The sequence below is a fragment of the Lagopus muta genome, chromosome 2, assembly GCF_023343835.1.
Source record: "Lagopus muta isolate bLagMut1 chromosome 2, bLagMut1 primary, whole genome shotgun sequence".
NCBI lineage: Eukaryota > Metazoa > Chordata > Aves > Galliformes > Phasianidae > Lagopus > Lagopus muta.
The window spans coordinates 104,018,599-104,032,824 of record NC_064434.1 but is presented as its reverse complement, the minus strand read 5'-3'; the positions used below and the strand labels follow the sequence as shown (position 1 = coordinate 104,032,824).

General features: G+C 41.0%; 1 protein-coding gene across 7 annotated transcripts in view; it reads right to left on the bottom strand.

The window, feature by feature from the left end:
* The window catches only part of KIF16B (kinesin family member 16B), a 138,537-nt gene that overhangs the window by 77,183 nt on the left and 47,128 nt on the right, over positions 1-14,226 (bottom strand). For all 7 annotated transcript variants that reach the window (XM_048935468.1, XM_048935469.1, XM_048935470.1 and 4 more), the window contains exons 13-15: positions 3,431-3,550; positions 2,890-2,941; positions 923-1,060 (exon numbers count right to left, since the gene is read on the bottom strand). In XM_048935468.1, the coding sequence (XP_048791425.1) occupies positions 923-1,060; positions 2,890-2,941; positions 3,431-3,550 (310 nt within the window). The remainder of the gene's footprint in view (positions 1-922; positions 1,061-2,889; positions 2,942-3,430; positions 3,551-14,226) is intronic.

The following is a 14,226-nucleotide window of genomic DNA, read 5'->3' as shown; positions in this document are numbered from 1 at the left end:
TCCTTGCTTTCTGTAAGCAGAATTTTAAAGCATTTGAGTTCAGAAAGACTGAAGTCTTCTCTCACTCAGTGCTATTCTGTCCACTGCGTTCCTCATTTTTTAGCATAAGTTTATTCTGAAAGCTAATTTCTGGGGATGTCAAATGGCACTGCTTTTCAGCAGCTGGGCTGCAACAAAACCTCCCTGCTCAATGGGTTTGCAGATCTTAGCTAAGTGAGAAGATATTCTTGGTTCTCCTGGAAGATCCTCAGAACCATCAGAACCTCTGCTGCAGTGATTATTATTTGATCCTCAGCTTATTTGATGTCATTTCTTTCCATGCCAACAAAACACATCTTTGGTCCAGTTGTCCGAGGAGCTTTTTCCATTTCCAGATTTTAAAGCTTTAATATTAAACCTGTAATTCCCTGAATGTCACCTGTAAGGGTTACTCTCCCTCTATTTGTTATTTCCCTTCAGCTGCAGCTAAAAGATGCTCCAGCTGAACTTCCTGTTGTGCAAGAGGATTTGGCAGCAGTGTATTAAGTGGGACTGGCCTGGACTTCTGAGGAGCTGGAAAAATATGTCTCTAATGCCACTGGTTTCCACATGACTAAAATATTCTTTTTCTTAATATCACAGCAACCTGCTATGGAGTTTCACTTTCCACATAAGCTTTGAATGAAATCAAATGGTAAGTATCAGTTCACACTGAAGATCAAGAAGTGGCTTAAATTAGTAAAGAGTTCTCTTTACACCACATAGCAGTTCTGTGACAGAACAAGAAGTCCATGGCTCTCCTGATCACCTTGGGCTGCAGAAGAAATGGAATTAAAATTAAATGAATTAAACTGTAATCCCTCTATATACACGTAGATTTTTCAGTGGTCTTCCCAGAGAGAAACAAAGACACTATCACAAACTACACAGTGCTGGGTAATACCTTGGTTTAGGTGCGTGGCCTCAGTGATCTGAATTCCGTTCACAGAACACTGTGCTCCATTCAGTGGTATTAGATTCACAGTACCATTAAGATTTTCAAAGATGCAATGCTCACTTTCCAAATCCAGACCATGAAGAACTAAACATACAAAAATAAAATAATTAGTCTTTTAACAACTAATAAGATTTGCATGCTGATATTGATTCATTAAGGATGCACTGAGTTACATATTTCCAAATGTCTTTTCTCATTTTTTTCTGGGTAATATTTGCTCTTTCCTTCATCGCTTCCCACATTCCTTAAACACTGACCCCATTTTTTTTTTGTTATTTTATTGCAAGAGAAGTGCTTTTTTTCTTGATTTATTCTACATAATGGTCTTTTCTCACGTGTTTTGGCACCAGATTAATATGTTCTTATTTTTTTCTGATAAAGAAAACAGGAAAGGAAAATTTATGAATTTGTAGAGACAGACTTTTTTTGCCTAATTTCACTGAGATGACCTCACTGAAAGCAGCCCTGTAAAGAAGCACCCGGGGGTCCTGATGGACGAAAAGCTGCATGTGAACCAGCAGCGTGCTCTTGCAGTCCAGGTGGCCAACAGTATCCTGGGCTGCACCAACAGAGGGGTGGTAGCAGGGAGAGGATTGTCCCCGTCTACTCTGCCTGTGAGGTCCCATCTGCAGTGCTGTGCCCAGGCCTGGGGCCCCCAGCGTAAGAAGGATGTGGAGCTGTTGGAGCGAGTCCAGAGGAGGATCACAAAGATTCTAGGGAGCTGGAGCACCTCTCCTATGTAGAAAGGTTCAGAGATGTGGGCTTGTCTAGCTTGGAGAAGAGAAGGCTCTGGGGAGTCCTCACTGTGGTCTTCCAATACTTAAAGGGAGCTTACAAGCAGGAGGGGGACTGAATTTTCACTTGGGCTGATAGTGATAGGACAAGGGGGAATGGCTTTAAACTAAAAGAGGGGAGATTGAGGTTAGATGCTAGAAGGAAATTTAAACTCAGATTGTTGCAAGGCACTTGAACTGATTGCCTGGAGAGCTGGGGGTGCTCCATCCCCAGAGCTGCCCAAGGCCAGGTAGGATGGGGCCCTGGGCAGCCTGAGCTGGTGGGGGGCAGCCAGCCTACAGCAACGGGTTGGAACTGAATGAACTTTAAGATCCCTTCCAACTGAAGTCATTCTATGATTCTATAGTAACATGCAATTCTAGACTAAAAGGCTGAAAAAAGAGGTTATATATTCCATTACATTCAGGCACTTATCAATCAGGCTACTTTCTGTGCACTATGTGTGATTATTGCTTAATTGCTTATTAAGCACCCATATTGCTTAACATCACACAGTATTTATATAAAAATTTTAATCCATGCATCTTTTAACCACAGGATATATACAAAATTACATTATCTGACTTCTCAACTTTTCATTTGAGAACTTAAGGATGCAGTTTATTGCATGAAACTGCCTCTAAGCAACATATATGACAGGGCAGTTCAGCAGTGGCAATTAATTGTCTTTTTAAAAAGTTAGAAATACAGTACAAGAAGCCTACCTACTTTTCACTTAACTTCCAGAATTTTCTTCCACCCAAATCTAAAGACCTGAGACTGCTTTATAACAATATAAAAATATTCTCATTATACAAAGGTTAAGAGAATGATTGTGCAGCAGTTGTGACAGGTGCTGTATGAAAAAGGATAATATTTTTTTACAGAAGGCTACTTCAAGAGTAGAAAGAAATAAGAAACAAGTATGTGAATATGAATAGATTTGAATCCCACAAGCTATTTTGTAAGTCATGTTCCTTGAAGCACATCCCACGTAATACAGCCTTAAAAATCTTCTAAAAATTACTATATGCGAGAACATATGAACAACTAACTGAAAAAAAAAGGAAAATTATGAAGCTCTGTTAACAGACTGGGATGTTAAAAAGAATGGAAAAAAACAATGCAAAATTCCATACCAATATCCTGTTCCGTCACAGCGTCTTCTCTGCCAACATATGTTTGGCCCTCCTAATTAAGAGAGAAACATACACACGTTCAGTTGAAATCTCCCTTTCTCTCATACAGAGAAATGGTTTATCTTTCTCAGACTACTATGGCCCAGTATATGTTTCAACATACTACATTCTTTCCTTTCTATTTTAAGAAACACTTTATCAGTTGTTAGTAGAAGATATATTAGCAAATACAACTATCATGCATAGGACCATCACTTTAGTTTTGAGACAGTCTAGCTCTGGATTTCAAGTCAAGCTTCACAATGAAATTAATGGGAAGAAAAACCATACGTAGGTAGATATAGTAAGTACCTATTTCTTGTTAACCAGTTAATCTTCAGGATAGACCTGAACTATAGGAGAGAAATGTAAGGAGCTTCTGCCACCATAGCGGAGACATGTAATGAGCACTGTATTTTGACAGCAAATTAATACTACAATTTGTCTAGTGAAAAAAATCACACAGCATACAAAGGTTATGGAAGCAAAGATATTTATTTACCTTCAAGTGATACAAGATGATGCCAGTACTAAGCAGATCATCATCAATGCCAATTAAATGAGGCAGTTCAGAATCTAACACAACACCTATTCCTTCTTTCCTCAGAGCCAAGGTTTGTTCCTGTGAAGGACAAAAGTATAGTTATTGAGATATGCAGGAAATACTCTTCATTCTCTTCTTAAACTATGTTTAAAGTAACTCATTCTCTGTGATACCACAAAAAATTGGCAGGGATTTTTTTCCCTAACATTTCAAATGCAACTTTTATATTTCCAGTGAGTGTTCCAAGCTTACCGTTCAGGAAATCTGTGAAGGTGTTATTTGAAAGAGGCCAGACAAACAGCTGAATTATACCAGATAAGGGAGATCAATCAAGAGAATAACAAAGCAGGTTCTATAAAAGCAAGCTCTGAATCGCCATACGTGATGGTAAGAAGAATTTAAAACTACATAAAATTCAGCATGGCTAAAGAATAGGAAACTGAAAACTTTTTTGGCAGTCCTTTAAATAAAGTGAATCTTATGCAATTAAAAACCCAGACACCTGAAAGCCCAGTAAGCTTAAGCAGGTGGAACATCATCCAACCTAAACAAAGCACTGGCATAACAAAGAAATGCAGGAAATATTTTAATTGTTTGAATTTCCTTTGGCCACACTCTGCAGCATCTGTGGGAGAAAGCATCATTCAGCAGGAATATAAGTGGAAGGCTTTAACATTAGGAGAAACACAGAATCATTTGGGTTAGAAAAGACCTTGAAGTTTATTAAATCCAACCACCTAACACTACCAAGGTTATCAGTAAACCACGTCCCTAAGTTCCACTCCCACACGTACCAAACACTTCCATGGATGATGAGCCCACCAATTCACTAGGCAGCTATTTGCAATGCTTGACCAACCTCTATGTGAAAAAATTCTTCCTAAGATCCAATCTAAGATCTTGACATAACATATGCCTATCATCCATCATCTGACAAAGGAGACTGACACCCACCTTCCTACCACCTTTTAGGCAGTTGTAGAGTGCAATGAAGCCTCCCCTAAGACTCCTCTTCCCCACACCAAGCAGTCCCAGTTCCCTCAGCCACTTCTTGTAAGTCTAGTTTTCAAGTCCCTTCATGGGCTTTATTGCTCTTCTTCAAATGCATTCAGGCAACTCAATAGCCTTCTTGCAGCAAGGGGCCCAAAAATGAATGCCAGCACCAAGTACAGAGGGATAATCACCTCCTGCTCCTGCTGGCTGGCTGCACGAGAGCTGACACAAGCCAGCATGCTATTGGCCTTCTTGGACACCTGGGCACACTGCTGGCTCATGTTCAGCTGGCTGTGGACTAAGACCCCCACGGCCTTTTCTGCAGGGCAGAATTCCTTCCAAATCCTTCTCTCCAGCACTCTCATAAGATCTCTAGGCAATGATTTCTGTGCCTCCAGCTTTGTTCAGATCCCCATGCAGTTATCCAGGACCTATACCCTGAGGTATCCAAGGCTCAGTGGTACACAGGAGGCACTGGAAACAGAGCTCACATTTTGACAGCAGGCCATTCAACCGTGACACTTTTGGCAGTGTAGAGGGAGTTTTCTTACTCTGAGGAGAATTTCCATCCAGGCCTTATAATGACTTGCTTCAGAAGCCCCAAGCCCATGCAGAGTTGTAAAGGTGCTGCCCTTCGAGCCTTCCTGGCACCATTCAGGCTATGTGAAGACAGACAGTCAGCAGCAGAGCCACCCATTGGCTTATGGGCAGCAAAGGCTCCTACATGCCCTCAGCTCTTTGCCACCATCCCCACAGAGCAGGAGGGGCTGGGTAGGACGCAGCAGGTCCCTGTGGCAAGGCTGCAGCCGCAGCCCCTTTGCTCCTGGCCAGGGTAGGGTGCCTTTCCTTGGCCCACCATGCCCCAGCCACCTCCCACCAGAAGGCCAGCTGCAGCCATGCACCCACAGTGCTGCTGATCTGAACTGCTTTACGGTGAGGGTGACGGAGCACTGGAACAGGCGGCCCAGGTGGTTTGTGAAGTCTCCTTCTCTGGAGATATTCAAGTCTCGCCTGGATGTCTACCTGTGTGACCTGGTTTAGGGAACCTGCTTTGGCAGGGGGTTGGTCTCGATGATCTCTAGAGGCCCCTTCCAACCCCTACAATTCTGTGATTCTGTGAGGCTTGTTGAGGACAGATGAAAGCCTTGGAGAGAACGCAATTAGGACAAGTGGGCCAAACTGGCCAAAGGGATCTTCCACACCACGTCCTGCTCTGCAATAAAAACTGAAGGGAGGAGCGTAGATGGAGTTTGCCAGGGCTGCTCTTGTTCAGGGTCTGGCTGGGCACCAGTTGGCTGGAGGGTACTGAAAACATCATGTGACTAGTTCTATGGGTATACACAATATATAAGAGACTAACTACAGCTATGAAATAGGCTGCAGTATTCCTAAAGTTTACTTTGCAAATTGAACTCAAATCCTATTGGCTTCCTACACCTGGAAGGTAACAGCAGTAGACTATGAATGTGCACATGCTGCTTCTCAAACCAGTTTTTCTACCTCAATAACTAAGCCATTACAAGCCAAGGAAGAGTGACAACTTGGGAAGGGGAGGCAGCATCAGCTTCTGTGTATTGTGCAGCACACACTTTTCTCCTGGTGCCAGCAAATACAGAAAACAAGTTTTCTGACAACAGCATGAATACTTCTCCAGTCTTCACTCTTCAGAGCCAACCGAGACATTACAGCAATCTATCTGCTTCCTCTTACAAATGCTATGCGTATTTTCCCATGTTGAGCAACTTGACAAATCTAAGAGAGAAGATCTACTACTCCATTTTTTTTTCTGCACAGCATAAAACATCGTCAATATCAACGCTGCCTAAAATGTTCTCCAGTGACTGTGCAAAAATGGGCAAAATGAGATGGTGACAGCACAAAAAAGACTCCAAAACAAAACCAGGAAATCCCAGACTGGTCACAGGTGCACTAAAAAGTTCTCCAGCCTTCAGTAAGAAGGGAAAAAAAACTGTGATTAATGTTGCCCTGCAGCTCTCTGACATTCAAACTGCATCCAGCTATTCCTTGATATTATAAAAGTATCACCTCATAAAACCAAAAAATACAGTTTAAATCACTGTTCAAGTGAAAAAGTAATTTCAGTCAAAATATCTATCTCATATTAAATATTTATTGAGTGGCACCTACTGTTACACATAATTCATAACCTTCCTAACATGACAAGACTGAAGACTTAGGACAGTGAATATAGGTGGCTGTTCACACAACTGCTGGCACCCCTGGCCCAATGCAACTGATAAAACATTAAGAGCAGAACATTTTTTCCAGCATAAACAAAGCATTTGCTAACATCCCTTACTGAGGAGAAAAAAGGCATCCCAAGACATACTGAATTTTTTGCTGGGAGAGAAAAATCTGCCACAAATAACAAAGATGAAAGTTTAAAAAAAGCTTCCATTTTCAGTCTTTAACACATTTACTGTATACTAAAAAAAATAAAGTGCATAGAATTGTGATTTAAAATCGACGCGCTATTTATTTATATCTAAAATTAAAGAACACAAATTAAGTTCCTAAAACCTTACTTTGTATAAAATTACTATTCACAAATAGAACACACTCTTTTAAGGGAAGCATTAAAATAAATGCAAGGGACTGTAGTGAGATTAAGTAGAGAGATTAAGATATCGATAGATGTTAGGAAGAAACGCTTCACTCAGAGGGTGGTGAGGCCCTGTCACTGCTGCCCAGAGCTGTGGTGCCCCATCCCTGGAGGAGCCCAAGGCCAGGTTGGATGGGCCCTGGGCAGCCTGAGCTGGTGGGGGGCAGCCAGCCCATGGCAGGGGTTGGGCTGCAGGGCCTTTGAGGTCTCTTCCAACCCAAACCATTCTATTATTCCATCATTAGGTTTTTTTTTTACTAAAAATCCTGATGTTTAACTGGGGCTTCTGCTAAACTTTTAATCATTTGGCTGAAAATCTAATTCCAAATTCAAAAGAAAACTGAACTGTGCACTTTTGTCCTACACTGAAATCCATAAACACTTTCAACAATCTGTGTTACGCTGTTCTCCCACATTGAAAGAAAGATAAGAAAATGGCCAGAAAGAAGCAGCAAGATTGCCCCTCTTTCACCCTTGATGGCAATAGGAAGAAAACTTCTAAAGGAGGAAGGAAGGAAGGACCTTTTTTGAAATCAGTTGAAGGACTGTATGCTATTCTAAGTCAGAGAAATTATTAGGTATGTTCTGCAACTTGATTCGCTTTCATTTGTGCAACACCATTTTAGAAAGCAGTGAATCCAAAAGCCAGAATTCCAAGAGCAGGAAAGGTCATCGTCCCCATTAAAAAAATACTAATGCAGAAAATGAATTAAAGCCTCAAGGCAGAACTTAAAATACTTGCATGCACTGCATGCATCTTATCTTGAATTATCCTTGAACAAAAAAAGTGCACATGTACTCCCTCTGTATTTAAGATGCGCTCATAAACTGTGGAAAATAAAGCAAGTCAAGTATTACACACAAAGGAGCACTCCAGTGAATACAAATGCCTGCACTGTGCAAAGAAAAGTTTTCTTCTTTTGGAACCTCTAGATTAAATAGACTCATTTTGTTGAAATTCATTCATAAAATAATTCTGAGTCAGTACATAAGGAAACACCTTCTCGAGTCACAGCGAAGATAAGAGGATTAAATTGTTTGCATAAATGACAGGCTCTTGGAATTCTGCTGCCAGAAACATCCTGATGGGGTAAACTCATGAGCACTTCTTGGGCGCATACAGGAGCTACCATTGAATCCCTTCTATGCTGCTGTACCACGTGTGCTGAATTAACTGCATTAAGGCATCTTCAGGCTTGCAGATTAGAAACGCATTTGCGTAAAGTAACTGTATGAGCCTGTAAGTTGAAAAATAGTGTTGTGTAGCTGAGAATTTGCTCTATCAAACAGTATTACTGTGCTCTTTGTATCAGTTGTGGTTTCATAGAACAGCCTGAGTTGAAAAAAACCACAGTGATCACCTAATTTCAACCCCCTGCTATGTGCAGGGTTGCCAGCCACCAGACCAGGCTGCCCAGAGCCACATCCAGCCTGGCCTTGGATGCCTGCAGGGATGGGGCATTATTTCCATGGAAATAATAGGAGGCATTGCTTTTAGAGCAATCTTTGCACAGTTGCTCATGCTAAGGAACTTTTATGACGCCCAGCATTTCTTTCAGTGCATTTAATACAGATAAATAATACAGACAAAGGCACACAAAAATATTCAAAAGCATACAGAATTAGCACAGTGCCCTTTTAATGAACAGAATTCCTTGGTGAAGTCCAATTTCTTCTATATTTTCCATCATGAAAATTTGAATTCTTTTATTAAAATATACAGTGGTTAACTGCTGGTACACAGTTCTGAGAAAACACCGTGCAGAGGCTTTCAGTAAAGCATAACATTATGCTAGCTAAGTAAACTGTCCAGATGTCTATATTTAAATTATGCAAAAAGGCATAATACCAGATTAAAGAAGTTATGGGTAAAATTGTGCAATTGCAAAACTCTTTGCATTAATATTTAACCTGATTACATACTACAGCAAATTCTTATGCTAACAGGTATTTTGGGTGCATTCGATCTCATTGCAAATCTGCTATTATGTCCTAGGTTCACAAAAATGTCTGAAGACCTTCAGTGGTAAAGCACTAACATTAAGCTCCCTATAAAATATAGATACGTACTTTGTACACAAAGGCAGTTCTTAATTCTTAATTTGTTTCCCTCCAGATAAGTATTCCCGATATTTTGCATTCCCTTTAAATCAGCAGAAAGAAATGCTTCGTACCTCCAGGAAAAGATACTGTGAATCACTCAGAATTCAGAGGCACCTGAGAATGTTTATTTCAAAATCCAGCAGATACACCAAATCAAAGAGGCTATGCACAGGGAGGCCGTAAGAAGCACAGATCAGCTGGTCATCCCTTGAACAAGGTGGGTAACAAACCTGGGACTTCACAGCAATTTTTATCACCCACACTGGTGAAAGATAGGGGACTTACAATTACAGTTCCACAGCAGATGTTTTGGCAAATGTAAGAAGCAAAGTTGCAACAAAAAAAGATACGCATACCGCAGTCAAAGCTAACTTATGCATGTGTCCTGTGTGAGGTCTGCACTGCTTGCATTTCCAGAACTAACCTGCCAAGAAATAAGAAGTGACACATAACTGCAGAAGAGGCACCCTGATGGAAGCATACAAAACCCAAGCAGAACTCCCCAGTGGTCAATGCTCACTGGCTATTATCAGTACTAGGGAGCAGAAAAGAAAACTATTCAGCAGCAGATCAGAAAGGAAAAGCGTTCCCTTGCTAAACTGAAGGATACTGCTGATACAACTTAAATAGGTGCAAGAAAAACTGGACAAATGGCGAGAAAAGAAAAGCAGAGAATGACTATGCAAGGGTATCTATCACCTCTGGTTCCCTAATGCCAAGAACTGCAGACACAAAAAACATGGAAAGATTTCTGGTAGAAGGATTACTGTCTTCTTGTCCTCTTTTATATTGCAGTAGTGGGCACTGTTGCCTAAATTACTTCATCTACAAGCCCATTTAATCTGATCCAATATAATCTTTAACAGCTGCACAATAGATGAGAATGTTTGGAAGTCTGATTTGAAACCAGGTTTACTAGCCTTTTTATAAAGTATTTTACCAGTAAATGCACTTAGAAACATGTGTTACCAACAAAAAAATCTAACTCTCTTTTGTATCCCACTGATTTTTGCCTTTAAAAAAATTTTAGAGCAATGAATTATTTGGCTATTATGCATAAAAATGAACATAAAAAAAACACTTTACATTTGCTGCTTTAATACAATAAATGTTTTTTCCTTCTGTGTTCTGATCTTAAGATGGATCTTAATCCATCTTACTCCTTGAAACACAAATGTGTGATAAGAAAATCTCATAATGATTCATTATGTAGCATCTTCTGCTTTTAAAGAGTTACCTTTCACGAGATAGCTGCAGTGAAATGGCAAACATGACAGAAGCACTTCTGACTGAAGAGAAATGCCTCCTTCCCTGGCTGCCTCCCTGCCTTTGCAATCTGTGCACTCTCCTATGATTCCTAACATTTTGGATGACTTTCTTTACCTAGACCTTTCTTTTTCTTCTTAATTTCTTCAAGTTCTACTTTAATGACCACAATCATGATGCATTTTCATGTACACATATTCGTCCCTTTTAGTAACACAAAGCCTTCTGAGTTTTCACAGAGTACAACAGCAATACTAGCTCTATCCATACTCATAGCTTTATACTTCAAAGCCAAGGTACACTTCATGTCTTATTAACAGAAAAAAAAACAACACAGGAACATTAACTTGCATTAGACAGTAAAAACCTGCGTCAAGCCTCTCACCGAACTCTGACTTACCAGCACAAGGGGTTTTTCATGTTAACTTCATTAACCTGTAAATCCTTTCTGCACTGAGCTGCAGGTTGCCACCCCATCATAAAACTGAGCAAGCTAAACTGGAGATCACCAAGGTTTTAGAGAATAACCCCAGGAATTGTTTTGCTGAATAAATTACTAGAGCTTCCATCACACAATTACAGTACACAAACTAGATTATTCTCCAATTTTCTATATTAATATATACTGCTTTGACATCCTAACTAAATTATCAAATAATCAGGAACTGAAATTAACCGAACAGTATCTTATTATCATATGATCTATGTGTTCCAGAGAACTCTAATTTATCTTTCAAGTTACAAAATCTTCCAGAGTTGACACTGGGATGTGAGATGCTTTTATTATTCCTACACCACCCTCATGTAGCAGCACATTCACGTGTTTAGCTGTGTTAATCAAATACTCTTGTGAAATATGAGTCCTTTCAATGCAAGTGAAAACAGACTGCTTTCCTATTATGTATGCCCTCCCTCCTCAGTTTTCTTCTTATACAAAGAAATACTTTTACCTACTTAGAGAAGACAAACCATCCTCCAGCATGCAATTACCTTCTGCAAGCTTTGAGGTTTTTTGCAAATATATTAATTCCATTAGGTATTGGTAGACAGTAACTATCCTTCATGAAAACATCTAATGGATTTACCTATGATTTACCTTTCATGCAAGCCTCAGTGTCTCATGCAAAATCCACTAAGCACTTCTACTGTGTGTTCTCAGGTGAGCAATCTAACACTTGCGAAACACCAACCAAGTCAAAGTCTGCATCAGAGCTCTGATAAAAGCCAGTCCTGTAAACTCAAGTATGCCACAAGATCACTAACCCAGTGTAAACCAGCTGTGGAGCACGGCCTAGGTCCATCTACACAATTCATTTCCCTTCCAAACACAAACTTCTGAACTTAATTGCCACTCGAAGATTATTTCCACTATTCCAATCTACAGACCTAGAGTGTGGAGAGGTTTTAAATGGATTAAAAATAGCAGTATTTAAGAGGAATACACTGCAAGTAGTCTGGTGTTTCTATTTACAGAAATTGTCTTGACTGCAGATTTCATTCTTCTGAAAGAAACGTGACACATAAACAGATGGACTACTCTGAATTTTCGACTGCTTTGCATGCTAATTATTGTAAAGAATGCATGGCCCACTATTAAAGTTGCAGTCAATATTACGAGATGAGCATACTAAAAAATTAGTGAAATTGCCAGTTATCTCTAGAAACAAGAGAATTCCTTTAATTCTGGAGTTTCGGGAATTTTGCTTCTGCTTTTGATGCTAGCCGTGTTCCTCCAATCTGAGAAAGGAAGAAACAAATGTGACCTCCTGCGTTGCCAGTGCAGTTCCCAAATAGCTTAATAAATCACTTGATGGATTCCAACTCAGGCTCTCATCCACTGCATAACTGAAATTGTTTTCACATATTTAGCCAGAACTTACTAATAGTCAGTTCATACTCCTGAATTTTGAATCACTATCTGCATTCAGCTGAAATAATTATTTTGCTTCTTGTGTATGTATTTATTGATATAATTACTGTCAGTGTTTGCATCCCCCTCTTCTCACTGCTATTTTAGCAGGCTGACCCTGAGCATCAGCTTTCACCCAACCAGCATGGCCACACCACAGCATTTAACGCTTCCTCTCTCTGCAGCTCTCACCTGGACTCATCCTCTTTGACCTAGATCACAGAACATCCCAAGCTGGAAGGGACCCCCAAGCCCAACCCCCGGCCCCACACAGCACCCCAGCCCCAGTGTCAGTGGTGTCCCAGCACTCAATGAGCTCCAGCATCGGGGCCGTGCCCACTGCCCTGGGCAGCCTGTGCCATGCCCACCGCCCTCTGGGGCACAGCCTTTCCCTCACCCCCACCTGCCCTCCCCTGACGCAGCTCCATGCCGTTCCCTCAGCCCTGTCGCTGTACAGACAGCAGAGCTCAGTGCTGCCCTCCTGGGAGAGCTGCAGCTGCCATCAGGCCTCCCCTCAACTCGTCTGCTCTGTGCTCAGGGCCCTCAGCCACTCTTCATCCACACCCTTTTCCATCTTTGCAGCCCTTCTTTGGATGCTCTTTCTAGTTGTATGCCCTTCCTATGCTGCAGCACCCAGACCGCAGGCAGTGCTGACAGTGAGGCCTCGCAGTGCAGAGCAGTGCCCTCACCCACTAGCACACGGCCTGGTTGCATTCCTGCAGAGCTGCTCTCAACCCTCACATCCCCAGGTCTGAGAGATGACTTACATACACTGTTCCCAATGTACTTAGAATTTTGCTTGTGTCAGACATCCCTATTTTCCTCTCACTACTCAAAACATCTGTGTGATCCTCCCAAGCTCTCATCTGTCTTTCGTGCTGCCATACTACCTTATGACAGTGAAGTCTCAACCATCCTCCTCCCCATTCCATGGGGCTTTAAATTTATCAGTCCCCAGGCTTTTGTACTTCAAACTATCTGCCATCAATCTCCTTTCCATTACTCTAATTCTAAGTCATCCTATTCTCTGTGAGATGCTCTGCTTGAGAAATGATGTCTCTCCACTTTATTATCAGTAAACTTCACCAGTTAATGCACCTAAGGAAAAGATTAAAGATGGTCAGGCCCAACAATGAGCTCCTACTACCAGCTTCCTTCCCTCCCAGTATTTCCTCACATCCTCTCTACAACTACTTTTTATTTAGGATCTAATCACCACTCTAATTGAATAGGGGTCCCAGGGTCAGGTGGCTTTACTGACATCAGTAAACTACAGCTGTTTCTGGCATGGATCACTGACGGACCAGAACACAGACAGACTTCAGCACATATCAAGGGGGCAAAGCACTAACGACAAGCTCTGGAACTGAGGGCCGCAGGAACTGGAACCGCAGGACCATAGACAACGCTGGAAGTATTAACTAAAAAGGAAACAATTCTTTCAAAAATGTTATTTTAGAAACAATAGGTTTACAGTTATGCTTGTTCTATCTTTGAAAGACATGTGGCAGAGTTAAGTATTCACTTTTAAAGTCATTTTCATTAAAAAAGGCATTCCTTGAAATCAGTCTCCTCACTAACCTTGCCAATGTAACCCATTTAGGAAGTAACATTAGTCAAGGATTTGAGTCCCTCCACAATTTACTTCAGCATAATGAATGTAGGTCAGAGCAGCAGCTCTGAATTTAACATCTGATTTAGCTCTGAATGCTTAGCTCCAATAGGTAGCACTTTAACAGACTTTTCCTTTCATTCCATTTTGAGAATAGAATTTACAATGACTTTTCTAGTGGTTGATGAAGGTATTATCACCTTACCTTTTTTTCCAGAAATAATATGCTGGTTTTTAGTAGGTCAGTG